Source organism: Ornithorhynchus anatinus, chromosome 8 (genome assembly GCF_004115215.2).
Source record: "Ornithorhynchus anatinus isolate Pmale09 chromosome 8, mOrnAna1.pri.v4, whole genome shotgun sequence".
NCBI lineage: Eukaryota > Metazoa > Chordata > Mammalia > Monotremata > Ornithorhynchidae > Ornithorhynchus > Ornithorhynchus anatinus.
In genome coordinates this window covers 14,094,911-14,116,462 of record NC_041735.1, presented here as the reverse complement: position 1 = coordinate 14,116,462, position 21,552 = coordinate 14,094,911, and the positions used below count along the sequence as shown (strand labels likewise).

Here is a 21,552-nt window from a genome sequence, read left to right as displayed (position 1 = left end):
GAATCAGAGGACCTAGGTTCTAATAGCACTGTCATGTGTCTGCTCAGAGACCGTGGGCAAGTCATTTAACTTCTCTGTGCCTCAGTTACCTCATCTACAACACGGGGGATTGAATACCTGTCTTCCCTTCTACTTAGATTGTGAGTTTCATGTGGAACCTGACTGTCCTGTTTCTACCCTAGCACTCAGAACAATGCCTGGAAAAGAGTAAAACAATTTTAACATATACCCTAATTATTAATATAAGGGCTTAATACAGTGCTCTTTATACAGTAAATTCTCAATGAATACACACTGATTGGTTGATATTCTGAGCAGATTAGTAACAATTTAGAGGTAGAAATGGCCTTTTCTACTTTCTCCCAGAAAGCTAGGGAAAAACAACAAAACTATAGCAAAAAAATAAATACAGTTGTCCTTCACCCACTTAGACCTGTGAAACAGTAGAACCATCAGAGCAAGGTATATGCATATAAGAGTGGTTGTGTTAAAGGGCAGTGAAGCACTACTTGACAGTAATTTCTAGCTTGAGACAGTTTTGGAAGACCTGATTTTAGGAACTGTCTGACCGTGAAACCATCCCCCACCCTCAGCTCCTACTCCAACAAGGAAAGCCCTCCACGGCAAGGAGCACCCAGTTCCATCTCCACGAGCCATCCGCATCAGGCTGCCCAGTCTTCCCCAATGCTGTGATATTGACTCTATACCCTTAGAGGCCATGAGCTACAATGTGCTGATGACGAATGCCGTTTTACCATCCCAGAACCCTGGTCAGGTGGAATAAATATGGAAGCGACACTTGCAGAAAGTAAAAGAGTAGGGTGGAAAACACTTAAAACCCACTCTGCACCCCACTAACCAGCAAGGCAGGAGTTGGGGAACCACAATTTTCTAGAGCCCCTTCACCGGACCAATTGAAAGACACAAGGAGAAATGAAAAAAGTCAGCTCAGCACAGTCAAGGTGAGCAGGCATGTGTTAAAAATGAGGTAGTGAGGTGTGAAATAGGATGAAGTGAAATACTATACTATATTTATATACAAACAGCTCCCAAAAACTAGGTATATCTTCTGGTACATTTTGGTGGATTTTTCATTTATTATAGCCCATCTTAACTACTGCATCAGCCTCCTTGCTGACCTCCCATTCTCCAGTCTCTCCTCTCTCTAATCAACACTTCACTTTTCTGAAACATCAACTCTACATACTTCTCTCCATTCCTCCAAACCTCCAGTTGTCCATTTCTCTCTGCATCAAACAGAAACTCCTAACCCTTGGCTTAAAGACACTCAATCAACTCTTTTCCCCTCACCTATCCTCTCTTCTCCCTCTACACCCAAACTTGCACACTTCATTCCTCCCAAGCCAACCCACTCATTGTGCCTCATTCTTATCTTTCACACTGCTGCCCTCTTTCTCAGGCCCTCCCTTCTTCCTGAAACTCCCTTCCCCTTCATATCCTGCTCCCCTCTATCTTCAAAGACCATTTGAAATCACATCTTCTCCAGGAGGTTCTCCATGATTAATCTCTTGTTTATTAACTCCAGTTAATCCTACTAGGGTGATTTTTACAGTCCACAGTTGGGATCTGCATATCTCAAATAATTAACATTCCCCCCCCCCTTTTTTTTTAAAGCCTGAGGTTTTATGAAATGCTGAATTTATAACTTAATTGATGTGTGTTCTAGGGTAGGGATGAAGAGTGCAGTACCAGAGGATGGAGTTTTGGAGAGCCTAAAGAGTAGAGAAGCAGCATGGCTTAGTGGAAAGGACATGGGCTTGGGAGTCAGAGGTCGTGGGTTCTAATCCTGGCACAGCCACTTGTCAGCTGTGTGACTCTGGACATGTCACAACTTCTCTGTGTCTCCTTTACCTCATCTGTAAAATGGGGAGTAAGACTGTGAGCCCCACATGGGGCAACCTGATAAGCTTGTATCTATCCCAGCACTTAAAACAGTGCTTGACACATAGTAAGCACTTAACAAATACCATCATCATTATTATTATTAGTGCTAAGTGTGAGTCAGTCCAGAATACTTCGGGGCTAAAACTATTTTATGAGTTTATGGATTATTAAAAATATATTTGTCATGCAGTTAGCTTTTGCATCCTTGTCATATGTTGACCTCAAACCTAATAATTAATGTTTATAACTACAGAGTATTGAGAAACTGAGGTACAGAGAAAGGGTTTTGTTTTTAATTTTTTTAAAAGTTGAAGATTCCCAAGGAATAACAGTATTATAATGAGGTAAGCTTTATTAACTTTATTAAAGGATAATAATACCCCAAAACTTAAAACAGGAAGTCATTTAAGTGATAATGAAGTTCAGCATTTCAAGGCATTTCAGCATTTCAATATTGCCCACAATGGTAAATTACCATAAAATAAACAAGAAGCCCAGAGAAGGAGAAATATAGCTTACCAGATTTATTTTTAAACCTATGCCTGATTTCTTTGAAGCACAAGGTGTGGGGACATGTCTTGATTTTCATGGTTATTTTTACTCTTTAATTGTTTTAACAGTGGAAATCATTTCCTTATAAATCTTGTAAACATTCAGCTCTTTTTTCCCCTCTTTGCAAACTACTCCCTATAAACTTGATGGAATGTATGCTACACTGCTTAGTCATGGGTTTCCTCTGGTACTGTAAAAATAGCTCTATGAAGTTGAGAAACCAGGACTAAACAGTGCCTGGCTCTCTAAGACAGCGGTGCAAATAGAGTACCAACTTTTCATTTTGAACACTGGGGCAAACATGGGAAGAACATTCAGCGGGAGAAGGTGGAAGAAGCTGTAACTGTGGAGTGAGTAGGTGGGGACAGAGACAGACCAGATTTCCAGGATTTTACCAGACCAATCAAATCGACAGAATTTAGTGCCGCCGAGAAATGGTGGAAAAAGAGCCTGGCCTCTTTCTTCTGTTGAAGCCTTCGTTTCTTCGCACACTCACCTGCATTTCCTAACTTACCTTCCCCTAACCCCGTATCAGGGGAGTTGAGAGTTGAATGAAGTTCAGAAATTCTATCTCCCTTCTCTGCTCTGCTTTGCTCCAAAGCTCTTTCAACTTCATTGTGGGCAGGGAATGTGTCTTACTGTTCTATTATATTCTAATATAAGCGCTCAACAAATGTGCTTCAATCAAATGAGTGAATGAACATCTGAACCCTCGCCCTCCCATCCTTTTCACTCAACTTTGCCGCATCTCTTCAAACTCCTTATGGCAGTCAATTTCTCTATCCAATTTTAAAATACTGCATTCATTGTTTTGAACAATAAAATTTCAATATAAATGATTATACACTGAATTAGTGAGGTTCAAATCCACAAACTTTTACTGCATCTCTTTTATAAGACCAGATTTTCCTTTCTATGTGGCTCACAAAAGATAAAACAATTCCATAAAAGCTCACCAGTAATTACACTATATCATCATTTTTAAGCATAACAAGTACTGTTTTGAGTTCCTTAAATGAATCTGAAAGTAACTGTGCTTTATTTCTAAGATACTTCCATCTACTGTAAATTCAACAGTTTCCAGCTCAACTTCCAATGGAGGTAAGCCAGAAAACTTAAAGGTAGTAAAAGTGAAAAATACTTCTCAGGGAGAAGGTTGGTGGATTTCTGGCACAGGCTAGCTGCCGTAACAGTGGACACATTTATACTGAACCAGACTGGACATCCCAAGTCCTGGGTACTGCACAAATCTGTGACTAGTGTCTAAAGCTGAAGCCTTTCAGCTCAGGTGGACCACCACTCCTGCTCTCCTGCTCATATCAGTAAGGGCACAGGTAAGCTAAGGATTAACAATGATTGAAAAATTGAGTATCCTATAGTTAGAATTTTTAGGGACTATCATTTCAATAGGATAAAAGGTAATTCTTCTAGCAACCTGTAAATTGAGAAATCATGGACATTCCTGGTTTCTTGGACCACAAATAAAATAACCTGTCCACTTAGGTAATTCTCCACTCACCCACTAAAACATTATACTGTTGCTAAAGGAGACACACACCTACGACCCTACTCTAAGAAAAGCAGTAAGGGTAAGACAAACACTCAGTTGTTGAACAAAATTATCACTATACATTATGCTACATTATCATAACAGTGATTTGTGGTGACAGATATGGATTGAAATACCAGTTGGATTATTCTGCAAAATCATCATTCTTGCTTTTCTAGTACTGTAGGTTTTGGAAGGAACAAAGAAAGTGAGCTGGGGAATAGTGGGTGAAGAGGGCTAATAATACATAAGGTGGGCCAGTTGGTAGAAAGCCTTGAAGCAGATCATGAGGAGTTTTTGCTATTTGTGGAGGGAAAGAGGAAGCAATTGGAGGTTTTTAAAGAGAAGGAAACTTGACATGAAGAATGCTTCAAAAAGATAACCCACATAAGCAGTGTAAATTGGAGGGGAGAGGAGGCTGGTGATAGAGAAACCTACAAGGAACCCCTCATGATGCTAACAAGAGTTTTTCAGAAGCCGATCTATGCTGTACCCTGCAAATCAATTAAATAAAGGAACAGGCAAGACAAATGGTGGGCTGCCAGACTGAAAAAGCTACCACTAAGCAAACTGCCACCAAACTAAGGCTTTCCAAGGATATAACTAAGGATCCTAAATGGCTTAGAACAGATCATTACAACACGGCTGAAGAATGAAAGTGATTTTACTACCATCTCACACAAAGATCCTGACCTTGCATCATGATGCCAAGCTCGGTCAGTCAGTAGGTCCTCAGTTCAATATGTTTCCTAGAGCCAATGGGATAAGCAAGACTGTATAATAGATCCTGCCCAATTTGCAGGGATATTCCTGCTTCAACCACTCAAGGGGTATAATATAACTTGTATTTTGGGGATGCCTTACCCTAAATTTTGGCCTGACTGCCCCCTTACATTTCAGCCAGAGAGTAAGGGTAAATAAATCCCTCCTCACCTGGGTATGCAATCTGTAACAGAGAGATCTTGGGGAAAATTCCACTCTCAGTATGTGTGAGATTTTCAAAGCACAACAGATCCCTGGGCTAATGATGATGATGATGGTATTTGTTAAGCGCTTACTATGTGCCAGGCACTGTACTAAGCACTGGGGAGGATATAAACAAATTGAGTTAGACACAATAATCAATCAATCCCCATTTTACAGATGAGGTAACCGAGGCATGCAGAAGTGAAGTGGCTTGCTCAGCAGACAAGTGGCCAAGTTGGAATTAGAACCCTTTACCTTCTGACTCCGGGGCCCCTGCTCTAACCACTAGGCCATGCAGCAGTGACAAGAATGATGACAGACACAAAGAAAATCAAGATAACGTAACCTCTTGCACAAGGGATATCCGACCCACAATCGAAGATATATACATTAGATTGTGGCCCTCAAGTGGAACAGGGACTGTGTTCAACCTGATTATCTATCTAATTTAGCCTTTAATATAGTGCTTTGGTGCATAGCAAGCACTTAAAATTCCACAATTACTATTATTACTGTTGTTATTAAGAAGAACTGGATGCTATTGCAGAACTCTGTTTCCTATGCAGCACACCATCTGATACCATGATAGATAAGGAAGTAAGAAGGCCAGCATATCCTTTGTGAGATGATCACAGAGTAGGACAACAAAGCTCTACGGTGCTGCAGGGCGAACCAGCGCCTACATGGGATGAGTCCTGGACCACCACAAACACCATTTATGGCTTTCTTAAACAGTTTCATCGATATCACCTAACCACCATACTCATCTTCAAATGGCCAGGAAGTGTCAAAAACATTAAAATACTGGAACGTCAGTCCACTAAAATTGAAAATAGGCTCACCACAACCTCTGGTGGATTTGTAAGAAAAGTGAATAACGTAGGATACCTAAGCACCCCTTTTTGTAATAAGTTGAAATGAAGGATTATCTTGAAAAATCCTCCTTTTCCCTTTCCTAGTTCTGCAAGTTTTGGGAGGAACAAAGAGATCTAGCTGGGGAATCGTGGGTAAAGAAGGCTAATATGTAAGATGGACCAGCTGGTAGAGAAGAAACTCCTTAAACAGGCCGAAAACTGAGGAATTCATTCAATCGTATTAATTGAGCACTTACAGTGTGCAGAGCACTACACTAAGAGCCCGGAAAGTACAATTCAGCAACAGATAGAGACAATCCCTATCCAAAAACGGGGTGAACGGTGAGCTAAAGCAGACAGACCAACCTGATGGCCTTCATCAAAAAATGAGTAGCTCCTTTTAAGTAGAACTTTGAGAATTGTGAGGAGAGAGGGCAAAAATAGAAAGAGTGCCAGCTGCTGCAAAAAGCAAGCATGCTAGTCCAAAAGGGGAAAATTTGGTTTGTACATCGTGTGGTCTGGAAGGTCAGCCCCGCGGTGGCCCTGAAACAGTGCATCAAGTGAGGACGGCTAGGGACCTCGCTGTTGCTGTCTGGATCCAGCTAAATAAACACTTGGCATCACAAATATCTGTTGGCATACACGGGAACGTAAAGGCCACCTTGCTTAGTTTTGGCTGAGTCCAACAATACCCAAATCTTGACACTGAGGTAACCCCTTTTCCACGGTAACTCCATGGAAAAGATCAGCAAAAACGAAAACTGAGTGTCAATTACCCAATCAGGATCAGTGCAAACATTTCAGCAGCACCAGGCGAACTGCCATGCCATCTTGTGATCCCAGAATGGGGATCACATTCTTCTTCTACACATTCTACAGTCTTTTACACTTAAAGCTCATTATGGGCAGGTAAATGTTCAGCTTATTGTTGTATTTTACTCTCCCGAGCGCTTAGTTCAGTGCTCTGCACAGAGTAAGCGCTCAACAACTATGACTGAATGAAAGACAGAAGGTACGGCTAAAGAACAGAAATAATGTTTTCTAGTAGTTTCACATTTTAAAGTACTACCTTCGCAAATTAAGTCTAAGAGGCTTTGGTTTAAGTGTAACCATCGGGATAGCAGATAATTCCACTCTTAAATACTCCCCATTCCAACCTAGGGCTTTAATGCAGTGAGGCTTAATGGAAAGAGCGTGGGCTGGGGAGTCAGAGGACTTGGGTTCTAATCCTGCCGCCGCCACTTGTCCACCGTGTGATCTTGGGCAAGTCATTTAACTTCTCTGTGCCTCAGTTACCTCATCTGTAAAATGGGGATTAAAAGTGGGACACTCTGATTAGCCTGTATCTACCCCAGCGCTTAGAACAGTGCTTTGCACATACTAAGTGCTTAACAAATACCATTATTATTACATTATTATTATTTGAAATACCAACTGGCCTGGAGCCACTGAACATCACCTTAGTTGGGGAAAAGGAAGAGTAAGGCAACTCAGGGCGTTCCCTCTCAAGTACCACTTTTGGCAAAAGAGTCCACTATTACAACCTAAGAGGTAAGGAAAGCAGACATCTTATCTCCAACTTTACAGGTGAAACAGTCACAGAAAGATCAAATGACTTTCCCAAAGGTCTCCCAAACAGCCAGTGGCAAAGTTGAGGCGATCAGAACCCAGATCTCCTGATTCTCAGTCCCAATCACTTTCCGCAAGATCACTTTCCATCTTCCCCACTGATGTAATTCAAAGGTCAAGTAAGAACCAATTCACTTGTTTCCAGGGCCTACTGCAGTTCTCAAATATATCCAAGAAATTTGGTCTTCCCTACCTATGCCCCAGAATCCTCAGATGCCCTCCAACCACCTAGATGCATCTAGACAGAGACATATAAGTGACTTAATTTCAGAGGCTGAACACGGTATACATGATTTCATTTAAGGTGATCCTTAGATCATAGGCTCAAATGTTCTTCCTTTATGAAGAAATGAAGGAGAGGGAAATAGGGTAGAGGAGAGAAGATTAAAAGAGACCAACCCCTGCTTCAGGTCCTGAAATACCCAGCTGGAATTTTTCTATTTTTAACAATTGGCGGGGATGGCTTCAAAGTCCCAAATATCAGGAGTTTTCCATCCAAATCAAATAGTCACTTTAACTTCACCTCATAACAAGACAGAAAAAGAACCACATGTTTTAGAATGAAAAAGTATCTCTACATATGTCTAAAAAAAGTAAATGAGCCCCAATGAGCTTCCGTGCAAGGCTCTGAGCCAACTAATTAGAATGGGTCAAACTGAAGGGGGAAAAAAATATCAATCAATCAAGTAATCACATTTATTGAGCCCTACTGTGTGTAGAGCACTTTACTAAGCTCTTTGGGAGAGTACAATTTAATGGAGTTGGTAGACAAGTTACCTGCCCACAAGGAGCTTGCAGTTTAGAGGGGGAAACAACATTAAAAAATATTATGGATATGTACATAAGTGCAGAGAGGCTGAGGTTGGGGTGATTAAAGGGCACACTTCTGAGTGCAAGTGTAATGCAGAAGAGAGAGGGAGTAGGGGAAATGAGGACTTAATCAGGGAGGCCTCTTGGAAGAGCTGTGATTTTAATAAGGCTCTGAAGTTAGGGAGAGTGATGGACGGTCCAATATGAAGGAGGAGAGAGTTTCATACCAGAGACAAGATGTGGGCAGGAAGAGGCTGAATTGTACTTTCCAAGAGCTTAGTACAGTGCTTTGCACACAGTCAGCGCTCAGTAAATACAACTGAATGAATAAGTGAATGAAGGTATAGACGAGATCAAGGTAAAATGAATAGGTTGGTGTTAGAAGGGCAAAGTAAGCATACTAGCTTGTAGTAGGAAATCAGAGAGGCAATACAGGTAGGGGAAAAGTGATTGAGTACTTTGAAGTCAATAGCAAGGAGTCTCTGAAGCAGAAGGGGGTTGCAACCACTGGAAGATCCTGAGGAGTGGGGAGACACAGTCTGAATTTTTTTTAGAAAAATGATCCGGGCAGCAGAGTAAAGTATGGACTAGAGTGGGGAGAGACAGGAGGCAGGGTGATCAGGAAGGAGGCTGATGCAGCAGTCAAGGTGGGATAAGATTGGTATCAAGTGGGCTAAGGTGGGATAGTCAAGACTGCAGAGAAGGCGGCGGCTTAGGGCTGGAGATATAGATTTGGGAATTATCCTCATGGAGATATCTGAAGCCATGGGAGTGAATGAAGAGAGTGGGTGTAGATGGAGAATACGAAAAGACCCAGAACTGAGCCTTAAGGAACTTCCTGAGTTAAGGGATGGGAGGGCAGTTAGGGCCCAGCTGCACCTTCTCACCCCATGCACCTCAAGTGCTCACCCTTAGACCACCCTCCATAAAAAGGGCTTGTTTTCCATCTCATTCAGAATTATAACCACAATCTTGACCTGGATTGGGCCACACTTGAGATTCTGGCCACCCTGGGTGGGAATGCAAAATTTTTATTTGTATAATGATCTAATCCGTCTAGTTCAATGCTTAGTGCAGTGTTTGGCACATAGTATGCATCTTTTAAATGGTATTTTGTTCAGTGCTTACTATGCAACAGACACAGTGTACTAGGAGCTGGGGTTCCTACAAGCTAATGAGGTTGGTCAGAGTCTATGACCTATGTGGGGCTCACAGTCTTAATTCCCATTTTATAGAGGAGGTTACTGAGGCACAGAGAAGTTAAGTGACTTGTCCAAAGGTCCTACAGCAGACAAGGCAGAGCTGGGATTAGAATTCAGGTCCTTTTGATTCCCAGGCCCATGTTCTTTCCACTAGGTCACGCTGTTTCTCAAATACCATTTAACAAATATCACAATTATTATACTAGAAGGGAATTTGTTTGAGAGAGTGCAATTTTTTCTGTGGCAAGGATTTACAAATAAATCAACTGTATATATAAATCTACTTCAAACAAGTTCTTTCCTCAATCAACAGCATTTACTGAGCATCTGAGCGCTAGACACTTGTACTAAGCGCTTGGGAGAGTGTGACAACAATAACACACATGTTCCCTGTCTTCAAAGAGCTAACAATCTAATGTAGCAGAGTATTATAACAGGTGATGAATTTAGACAATATTTCTTTGTTACATTAAACAAGTGATAATGGAGCCAGAAGTCATGGGAGTACAATAAAGACAGTAAAATCCTAGTCACCCAAGGTAGCATCAGGGAGTAAAAGGTGCAGGGATAGAGAAAGAGAGTGGAGAAAGAGGGAAAAAAAGCAAGGAAAAATGGAGAAGCGCCTAAGGTCAGAAACAAAAAAGTCAGGCAGAAGGAAAAGAAAGGGTCCTGCCACAGAAGATCCAGGGCAGGTTTGTTGTCTTGAGTGATTTGTTGTCTTGAGTGACCTGGACCCCAAAAACCTGGTTTTCTGTGCAACTGACAAGTCAGATTCTGTGGGCCAAGTTGGTAGGGCACAGTCCTGTGACTCGGCCCACTGGGTTCATAAGGCCGCAATCACTGTCCCTTATCTCCTCCTCTTTCACCCTCTCAGAAGGGAGGACACTATGCTGGTGTGGGCATGCAGTCCCCTCTCCTCATCACCCCCTTCTAAAATGGATGACAGTATCCCTCCTAAGTTTTACAGTTGAGGGGTGGGGGCGGTGGATAAGAAGTTCCTGTAAAGCTAAAACAGGCAGCAGGAGATATTTACAATTCTAGAACTGCCTTACTGAAATCAGGACAGCTAGTCATCTTTCAGTAGGCGGCAGGTAAACATGGCCAGTGCAGATTTGACTGGCTACTAAGAAATGTTTGAGGGTCAAAAAATTTTGGGAAATCACAAACAAGGCTTTTTAAATGAGAAAACTGGAAAAGCATTCACCACAAATGAAATCTAACACATAAAAGGGTCGATTTGGTATATTTAAATCAATTCCAATTTGGCTATCAATCTGCCAACACTGCTACAGAAAATGTAATAGGCATCAACCTATCGAACAAATATATCTAAAGTTAAATATTCCTATTGAACTGTAATACATCTTCTGGCTGGGCATTGATCATTCTGGTAAACATTTAAAGTTTTATTTCATGTCTATCTTGACAGTACTTTTTATAGTTAAAAACTTGATTTATCAAGGAAAATAAGCATTGAGGTCCTTAGGACTTCTGCATTTGAAGGAGATTAACAGGACATGGACATATTTGAAAATATATACTTAATTATCTGCACTTTTGGTGCAGGTTAATAGCAATAACAATGGAGAGAAGTGGTAATTTTTAGAGTACAGTAAAAAACACTCCAATAAAAAATAGCATGAACAGCTAACCCTAATCCAACCACTTAACCTCCTGGAAGCCAGCTAGGATTATGAAGGATGAGGAAGAGTCTCTGGAATGTTCTGTGAAATACAAGCAGCTACCCAGGAATTGGACAGGGAAGGTCAAAAGCAATTTCAGGAGAATGTGGATAAATAAATGTGGGTAAACATGAATGCGGATAATTAAACACTCTAACACCGAACAGTCCAAAAGTGAAAAAGATGAAAATATACAACCATATCTATACCACTACAAGCTTTAAAACATTTGGTCATCTAAGGTCTTGATTTTGCTATACAGGTTTATAGGGAAAGAATAAAATAACATAGCTCAGCAAATCCAGATTTGAAGATAAACTTCAGATTAAAATTTCACTTCAAAATGCCAGGGTCAAAAATGAAACAAGTTACATGGATCTTTTAATGCCAAAGAAAGGGGAAAAAAGGAGTAAAAGTTGTGATTAATGCTTAATATCACATCAGTTGATTGTGAAAAAGTGGGACTGGATAAAAAACCTTCCAACTGTAATATGGCCAAAGGGGAAAAAAACATTTCAATGATTCAAAGAAGAACAGTACCAAACAGTTCTCACTTTAAAAGGTATGATTTGAATATTTCACCTAGGCTTGGCAAAGTATGTTTGTTTTTTTTAGGATCTTTATACTACACCTAAGCTATTCATAGAAGCTACTTGGCAACAAAAGGGAAAACTTCCTTCACATACTGAGACTGCTTCCATTCCAAAAGATCATGCCAAATTATAAAGGGCCAATAATGAGAACAAAAAACAAAGACGGTTTTCTTTAATGCACCGGCCATTACCGAAGATCTACAAAAAGTGATTCCTATTTCAAGGAGTCACTGAAAGGGACTATTTCCAGTGGGAAAATCTATGTAGTCTGATTAACTGGTCCTTTGGGAATGACAGTCACTAAATTCTGACAATAAAAGTCAAGAGTAGGTTCCTTCTCAACTAATAAAGTGAATATGACAAAATATTTTTATAATTATGGTATTCATTAACCTCTTACTATGTGCCATGCACTGTATTAAGTGCTGGGGTGGATACAAGCAAATTGGGTTGGCTGTAATCGCTGTCCCACATGGGGCTCAACCTCAACCTTCATTTTACAGATGAGGTAACTGAGGCACAGCGAAGTGAAGTGACTTGCCCAATATCACACAGCAGACAAGTAGTGGAACCACCATTAGAATCCATTACCTAACTCCCAGGCCATGAAGTGTTCTCATGAAGTGTTGAGGCCCTCACCCCTCCACAAAAATCAAGTTAAAAAAAATTGCTTAGGCGTTCATTGTAATCTCTAGCTATTTATTATTATTATTAACAATAATAATAGTATTAATAATGGTGGTATTTGTTAAAAGCTTACTACGTGCCAAACACTGTTCTAGGCACTGGGGTAGATACAAGGTAATCAGGGTAATCACAGTCTTCATCTCCATTTTACGAGATGAGGTAACTGAGGTGCAGAGAAATTAAGTGACTTGCCCAAGGTCACAGAGCTGACAAGTGGCAGAGCCAGGATTAGAACCCACTACCTCTGACTCCCAAGCCCATGCTCTTTCCACTAAGCCACGCTGCTTCACGATGTTTACTGAACATCTTTAGGTGCAGAACACTAGAATAGGCACTTAGGAGCTATAAAAAAATGCATAAAACGGAGTCTCTATCCTCCAAATGGTAAGCACTTAAATACCATTAAGAAAACAAACAAACAAGACAAAAAACACAAATGGTTCCCTGGGCTATCCTGAATCCCATCCAAACTTCCATGGACGACTGATAGTACCACAGAGCTACAGTAACCCTTCAATGCTATTCGTAACTTTCAATAATGACAGCCAGTTGTTCACCTTCAGGCCTCCAGCACTGTATTAATAATAATTATGCTATTTGTTAAGCGCTTACTATGTGCCAAGCATTGTACTATGTGCTGGGGTAGATACAAGATCATCAGGTCGGACTCAGCCCCTGTCCCACATGGGGCTCACAGTCTTGAGTCCCATTTTGACAGATGAGGTAACTGAGGCACAGAGAAGTGAAGTGATGCCACCCAGCAGACAAGTGGAGGAGCCGGGACTAGGACCCAGACCTTCTGACTGCCAGGTCTGGCTCTACTGACTAGGCCATGATGCTACTGCTGTGATGCTGGAAATAATGACAAAACAACAAAAAAAAAACCCACCACCAACCAAGCTATTCACCCTGGACTTTAAACATGACAACCTAGATTGAAAGCATTTACACTGGGCCTAAACCAAATCAACTATGAGATAGATCAGAAGTTTGACACTCAAACTCAGGTTGTCCTTTAGATTGCTAATGCTTATCACTGGTAGCGGTGAGAAAGCCTGGGGAAAATTTTACATGCTCATAAAACATTTTGCAGTTGGATTTTTGGTAACATTTAAAATGTGCACTGATTTGGTCAGATTCCAAAGAACAGAAGACAGAGATGTATAATTTGCAAAATCAGCCTTGGTTCAAGCATTACTTCCCATTAGGGGACCTAGAGTCTAAAGTGAGATAGCAAGGTTATGGAGACAACAGGGAGAAACCTAGAACAGCTGCTTAGATAGTGATGGGACAAGTAAAAGCAAAAGCTTATCCATGCACTACAGCCAACATGCCAGGTTGTGGTCACAGATTGAGGACCAAGACATTATGCACCAATGTATGATATAGGTTAGGAGTTGCAGGCATCGGATGCTCGCAAAGTTTTAAGTAAGAGGTTGACCCCCAGACTCTTACTGTTCTAATTACACAGAAAAAGCATTGATATGATCGATCTTGAATAAACTACTTGGTAGAAAAATAGCAGTAGAGCAACAGGGCTGGGGAAGCAAGAGCAGAACAAGTGCAAACTCAGCAAGATCAGTTCTTACTGAGTTTCTTTGCGGAAACCACAAACCAAACACTCCATTAGCCAACGCAGCACAGTCATCTGAATTATTAACACTTGTACAGTAGTTGAGCCTAATTCTCTTAGCATCAAACTCAAATTTGTCACCATGCTTTATTTCAAACTCTACTTTATCTAAAGGGCCTTTTGTTTCAGTGACAAAAAAATGTTACTTGTGAGGAAGAGGAAGTAGTAGCGATTTCAAACAAGAAATAAACTTGGAAATGATCTGGGCAGTTAAAAAGATGGCTTCTCTATACAGGGATATTTACTACCTATAATGTGATGTATGCCCAGATGAGAAAATTGCCAACTCTAAGTATAAGAAAAAGTTATTCAAAATACAAGTAACTTATGTATCTGTCCATTATTACATTGTGGCCTTAAATGCAAACACCCATTTTCACAAAATATTAAAACACCTATACATGGTATCTAACAACTAAAATATTGTTTTTCTCACATACAATCTGAATGCAAACAGCCTACTTTTAAAAATAAAATCGAAACTAATGTCAAAAATGTTGTTCGACCCAAGTATCTCACGTGAGCACACAAGATCGTATGTGTTAAAATGGCAAGGAGAGTATACAATTTGTTGCATTATTACTGGAGATCAATTAATTTTTCATTCTTCTATTCTTTCCAAGGTTACATTATCTGAGACATTAAGTATTTAAAAAAAATAAATTTCTACATTACCAATTTTTCTTCTCTCACCATAAAAAACTCAGAGTAGCCATTATATTTGAATATAATATAAAACACAGAGAATAGGATCTTTGGGGAAGCTGCCACTTGAGGCTGTAATATCTTCACTGTAAGTTTCCCAACCTAATATTTCATTTGGCCAATTCAGGAACCATTCAATTCCTCCTGACAAGGGTTACAGCTTCACATTTATTGATACTATCTTACCATTTAAATTTGATGGCACATATCTTTTGGTTTATAATGTTTTCAGGAACTGATCCTAAATTTGTGGGCAGATAAATATCCACAATTTATTCATATTAATGTCTATATCCCTTTAGACTGTAAGCTCATTGTAGAAAGAGAATATGTCTACCAACTCTGTTATATTGTACTCTACCAAGCACTTACAGTGCACTTTACACGGTAAGCACTCAATAAATGATCAATTGATATACAAATATGGAAATTACCATTTTCTACATCTGCAATCCAGAAAGCTGGAACATTAGGCTCACACCAAAAGAAACTTTACTCAAATTTCCATTCATACCTTTTAATTTCTTGTGTTCTTATAGCATAACAATAACCTAGTTTGCTATATGTCATGATTCTAAATAGTCCTGTTAAACAAGAGGGAGGCAAGAAAGATACACTGCTCCACATCCTCACAGTGTAAGTGCCTTTAAAATCTCCTTAAGGCAGCAAAGCAAGCATATAGGACATGTTGAATTGGGCTGTTAAACTTTCAAAATAAAGCAAGTTCCTTCTCTTTCCCTTCCACTGAAAATCTACCATAGAGATTTATCATGCCAAGCAGCTGAAATCTGCACAGTTCCCACAGAATGTACATTTAAATGAAAATATACAGTCATCCTGATTGTATTTTTCCCACTATGTGCTTTTATAGAATGCTACTGGTGAATTCGGAAAAATTCCTCTAACAATGCACACTTATCTGATACAATGTGATTGCCATTTCGTAAGAAATGGCTCTGTGCCTGTGAGAGTCAATGCACGCAAACTGGAATGCCAATTTTCCTTACCACAAGGTTCCTTGAGAACCTAACCCTTGTAGTACAGAAGAACTGAGTGTAATGTAGTTGATAAATGTGAGCCTATGCACCTTTAATTTAATGCAAATAATTAATGATCAACCTGATTAACTTGTATAATAATAATACTACTACTAATGTTGGTATTTGTTATGTGCTTACTATGTGCCGTGCACTGTTCTAAGCACTAGGATAGACAAAGGGGAATCAGGTTGTCCCATGTGAGGTTCATAGTCTTAATCCCCATTTTACAGATGAGGTAACTGAGGCACCGAGAAGTTAGGTGACTTGCCCAAAGTCACACAGCTGACAGGTGGCGGAGCCGGCTTTAGAAGCCATGACCTCAGACTCCTAAGCCCGTGCTCTTTCCACTAAGCCATGTTGTATCTACTCCAGTGCTTAGCATAATGCCTGGCACATAGTAAGTGCTTAAATACCATGAAAAAAAATCAAGCTTTTACATATCAAAGGAATAGACTTGAATTCAAAAAACAAATGAAGCTCCAGGCAGTTTAGTTCACAGATCAATTACCAGGTACAGAAGTCTTCAATTCCTTTTTATGTCAATAATTTTGCAAAGGGAAGTCTACATGTAGGAATATAATACTTCACATTTCTTGAACATATAAAAGAAATGAGACATTTAAAAATACATCAATGTCTAATCATTACTGGCACCCACAGGTAGCCAGAATACAGTAAAGTCTCATTTATACATCTATGGTTCATCTGTGCTGTGGATAAGGGGAAGGTGAAGAGGAATAGTGGGGGCCGAGGAGGTGGCATGCCTGACTCAAGAGGTTTTAGGCTTCTGCTACTAGAATCATGGTATTGACCGGGGCTTGGAACAACCAGGCCTGCTCAGCATAAGCACCGGGATCTTTGTGGAGGAGGTTGGAGGCTCTTTATATTGGGTAAGACTCTCTGTCCTGCCTAGGTTGCATGCCTGACCTAAGAGGTTTCATGTGAGACAGATAATGTGTTGAAACTGAATCTCTTGTATCTACCCCAGTGCTCAGGACAGTGCTTGGCACATAGTAAGTGCTTAACAAACACCGTAACACATTTAGTAAGCATATGAAATTTACCACAGGACATTATATAAGCAGGAAGGGTAAATGGGTCCAAGAAGAGGCTAGGACATCCTGAGCCATGTGGTTTGAAGTCAAAGAGAACAGTAATATACTGTTCTTCAGAGCTTCTTTAGTGCCACCGTCAGAGAATGGAACATGGATCTGACCTTGCATTACATTGCCAGGGTTCTTAGGTTATGTTTTTGGAGTTAATAAAGCATTAAAAGCTATGCTATTAACCCCAGCTTTTAAAGAAATGCTTTTATTTACCTTCTTCTGGACATTCATTTTCTTCCTCCCACACTTATCCTTATCTGAGTCCCATACCCTTTTTTTAAAAAAATGGTATCTGTTAAGCACTTACTATGTGTCAAGCACTACAGAAAGCAATTTGTTTTGGACAATGATTACATGATTTAGGGAACTCTTAAGAATATAAAAACATACAATCTCTAGATTTATCAGATGGTCCATTGTGGAAGCTTGAAAATATCGTGGGGAAAGAGGCTTATTCCTTCTCCATCTTAGACTGTAAGCCCTGAATAAGACAGAGACTGTTTTGGACCTGCCTATCTGGTACCTACACTAGTGTTTAATTGGGTGTTTGGCACACACTAAATGCTTAATAGAACATCGTTGTTATCAGAACAAGATTTTAATAATGGCACCAGAAGCATGCACACAGCCACTTTCACTTTCTCCAAATGAGAGGTATCAGAGTGTTCCTAGGGTCAATTTTTAAATCTTTTAGAGGTTCAAAGGAGCAAGGTGAGGCACAGATGCTACCACAGATTCAGATCTTTAAGGGGCCAGAGCAGCAGGGCTCACGACACTAGAGGAGGCTGAATGGGGGCACTGCTGGTCCTCATTCTTTTTTCTTTTTTTTTTTTACCACACGGAACAATATAACAAAAGAGATATATGCTCACGCAGAAGACCGAGAATTCTCTATGATGAAAAACAGCAGTTGTAAGTTCAATCAAGTGAGGATGTACGGACGCCCCTCAGTAAACAGTAAATTTTTTTATAGTTGGCTAATTTAACTATCCACGTGCCAATTCTTCAGTTACAGCTAAATTGATGAATAGAGAAACTTAATTAAGAAAAGGGAAAACCCACCCAATCACATTTAAACTATAAAAATTCTCCACCAAAAAAAAAACCAAAACCAACAACAAAAAACCCCCAAAAGACAGACATGGCTGCTCTGTAGAGACTGGAAACTTGGATTTTAGCCAAAAATGCAGCACAAACTTCTATAGCTTCAATTCAGAGGATTTGACACCTTTCACGATGGCCAAGTGATCTTGTGAAGAATAAGTCCTAAAGCAGGAGCAGCAGCTCCAGTGGCAAATAAGAGGGGCCATCACCTCATGTAACCCCCTTGGCCCTATATGCCTGTGTACAGTCTTCTTCCTCACCCGTTTGTGTGTCGCTGGCTCCACTTCTCTGGCCCTCTGGGTTTGTGTCTGCAAGCCCACCTTCCAGGCTCAGATCTGCACATCCACTCGGCCACCATCCAGGGACTGGATATGTCTTTGCCCCTTACTCTTACCTTAATCCCATCCTGACTCTGCCCCACTGGGAGCCCCTATCTAAACTAACCCTGGTCACCTAAATGAAACACTCACACCCTGTTTCAGAGTACTTTACTATCCATTCAGAAAGCCTCTGGCAACAAATCAAGTCCTTCTTAAGATTTATTACCCCAAGCCACAAATAGATGCGGAAATGTACTGGGAATAAGTTAGTCCCCTCCAGATAAAACTGAGAATTCACTGCATATCTGACTTATAAAAGAACTACTGCCTCTTGGGAATTAGAAGCCAAGGGAAAAATACCAGAAGAGAAATGACCAATTTACATAGACTTCTAAAAAAACCAAAAACACAAAACTAAAAAAAATCCCATTATGGACTCTAAAAATGAAACAGAATTCCTGCAGGCTATTCACACCTAGAAAACCTACCTAAACTTGATGGCTTGCTCTTCAAATGTCCTGCTTCCTCCGTGTCAAATAACATAGACATACCAGGTGCAATCAAATTATCAACAGTAATGGTAATACTAATTAACTGTGGGCTGAATTTACTAAATAAATTGTGCTCAGAAAGATGAGATGGTGTCAGTATATTTTGAGCTAAAATCTAAAAGAAATATGCGGCAGAAAAGTGAACCAAATATTATAAACCAGACTTAATACCTTGGCTGCACTTGGCCAACTTACTCATTCCATACTCTGCCTCAGCAGAAAAACGACTGGCAAAGAAAGTGTCAAAGTGAGACTGCGCAAATCACTAGTGCTACTATTCCTCCTCACAGGCTGTTGGTTTTGAAGTCTCAGGAGCAACATTCGTCATTTATTCTCAAATAGGAGTTTCCATCTCAATGCAAATTTACCTCTATACCAAATCACTCCCTGTTTCTAAAATTAATCTGGGGAGAGTGTTTTTCTAGCTTTCCTACTGTACAATCACGAAGATAATTTCAAAGAAATCTTGAGACCTTCGAATATCCCTTACTCGCCAGGGAAAACCACACTCTTATACTTTTGGTTTTCAAGAGTGGCCTCTCCACCTGGTACCTTAAAATAACCAGATGTCCCATCTTCATGGACCATTGGACCATGGACCACGGACCATATCTAATCGTTCAGCTTGTGATTATCCCCAAATCACAACTATTAGAAGGAAAGAATGAATATCCCTCCCTCCACCCAGAGTCACTCTTGTAGGCTGATTAGAGGTGGTTGGCAGGAGATCTGCTACACAGACAGAGAAAATAGTGTGTGCAAGCCCTCTTTTGCGTCGGTAACCTGCCTGTACCCACTTCAGCCAAGCACAAAAATCGAAATCATGTAATTTAACAACAGGGAAAATGGTTAAGAAGATGAAATATCAAATACCTAAGTATATAAGAAAAATAAATCTTTACTTACCGATGGAAAATCAAAGTCTATCTGGTTAGCTAAATTCAAGATATAGTCAATTCGAAACTGGTTCTCTGGATTTGCTAGTTCAACAGGAGGGGCCAAATTACCCATTGCTGTTACTATTGTCTGTAAAAAAAAAAAAAAAAACAGAGACTTTTCTTAGTAAGGAATCAGTAAAATATGATTGCTTTAAATGCTAAAAAAGCCGTGCATTCTTTTACCTCAATAGCTTCTTTAATATTATTTTTAATATCTTGAATTTTCATTTTTTTCTCCCTGTAAACAAAAGATAAAAGATGTTAGGCTTCAAAATGTTTGTGGCTTACTAATAAACAACTAAAATTTATATCAACAGTAAAAAGTAAAAGCAACTGATGGAAAAGGCTGCTTTATAATGCTAGGCTACCAATTTTTCCTAATAGGAAAACATGAACAAATAAGAAAGCATTCTTAATAATTTTAGGATTTAAATAATCACATAAAATTAATCATTAAGAAATTAAGAAATCATTAATTAATTAAGAAATCATTAAGAAATGCTGTTTCACTACCATGGTGAAACAGCAGTGTCTTGCTAGAACAAATCTGGATTCATTTGGGCAGAGACAAACTAACGGGAGACTGCTTTGCAATCCAAAACAAGATGTAATGAAATAAAATGGAAAAGTGAAAGTTAAGACTTGGAAATACCATTCAAAATACCATTAGTGGGAGAAAGCAACTTCAAGTATCAGTAAACAAAATCAATTAAACAAAGGGGTAGAATCACAGACTGAAAATGACAACCTATCCTATGAGACTCAAAGTCAATCACACACACGCACACAAAATACATATGAAACTTCATATCACCCCAACAAATTTGCTAATTTATCCTATCCCCTCCATAATGCAGATTATAAAGTAATCCCCAAATTCATTCTAAATTACAACAATATAAAAATTAAGGTTTCATCACAACTAAAGGACGAACATTACCTATTTTTAACAAATTTAGTTTTTATTTGCAGAAACACATCCTAGAGTAACAAAATCCGCAATAATTTTAGAAATATCAGTGTTTATACTGGCTACCACAAAAGGAACACAACTAAATTGTGGGGTGGTGTGATGGGATGTTTTAGACCAGTGGAAAGATTCTGAGGTGGGAATTATTTGAGAATCGTTGTTTGTGGATTAGTTCACTGGGCGTGAGTCAGGTTTTATTATGCTACTGAATGATATTTCTGGCATTTTTCAATTCCTCCTTTGGGGATATATATGGTAAAGAAGAAAAACTGGTTGCTTTCAATCTCAAAATAGCTAAATTCAAGGTTGCTGAGCCAACTGTTTTATAAGCACTTCAAATAATATAACCTAGCTAGTTTACTGAAGAGAAAGATGTCCCATATGGAATTAGAAACCCAGATCAGGTAAGCAGTAAACTAAAAACTACCTCTCAATATCACGATTCTCCTCATAGGTGAATACAGTGCATTTAATACTATACTTTAGGTCTGATAATTACATATATGCTTACTAAATATTAAGTCATAAGCTATCTTTGACTCAGGACAATTCCAGTTTTTAAAATTATATTTTACCGTCTAACAAGTTAAGTGGTTTCAGAAAACAAATGTAAACATATAACTGCAGTAAATAATTATTGCAGTAAACCAGAAAATTGTCAATGGAGAGCAAGTCAGAGCCCTCATTTCAGTGCCTTTTAAATTAGAGTTCTGTGACTACAAAGAAAGTTATTTTAAACAAGTTACTTCACTGTTC

The 21,552-nt window shown here is 39.5% G+C and overlaps 1 protein-coding gene across 1 annotated transcript in view; it reads right to left on the bottom strand.

Annotated features, from left to right (window-relative positions):
• Window positions 1–21,552, bottom strand: part of GNAS (GNAS complex locus) — a 125,238-nt gene that overhangs the window by 61,612 nt on the left and 42,074 nt on the right. The window contains exons 3-4 of the mRNA XM_029070346.2: window positions 20,010–20,064; window positions 19,795–19,914 (exon numbers count right to left, since the gene is read on the bottom strand). Of these exons, the coding sequence (XP_028926179.1) occupies window positions 19,795–19,914; window positions 20,010–20,064 (175 nt within the window). The remainder of the gene's footprint in view (window positions 1–19,794; window positions 19,915–20,009; window positions 20,065–21,552) is intronic.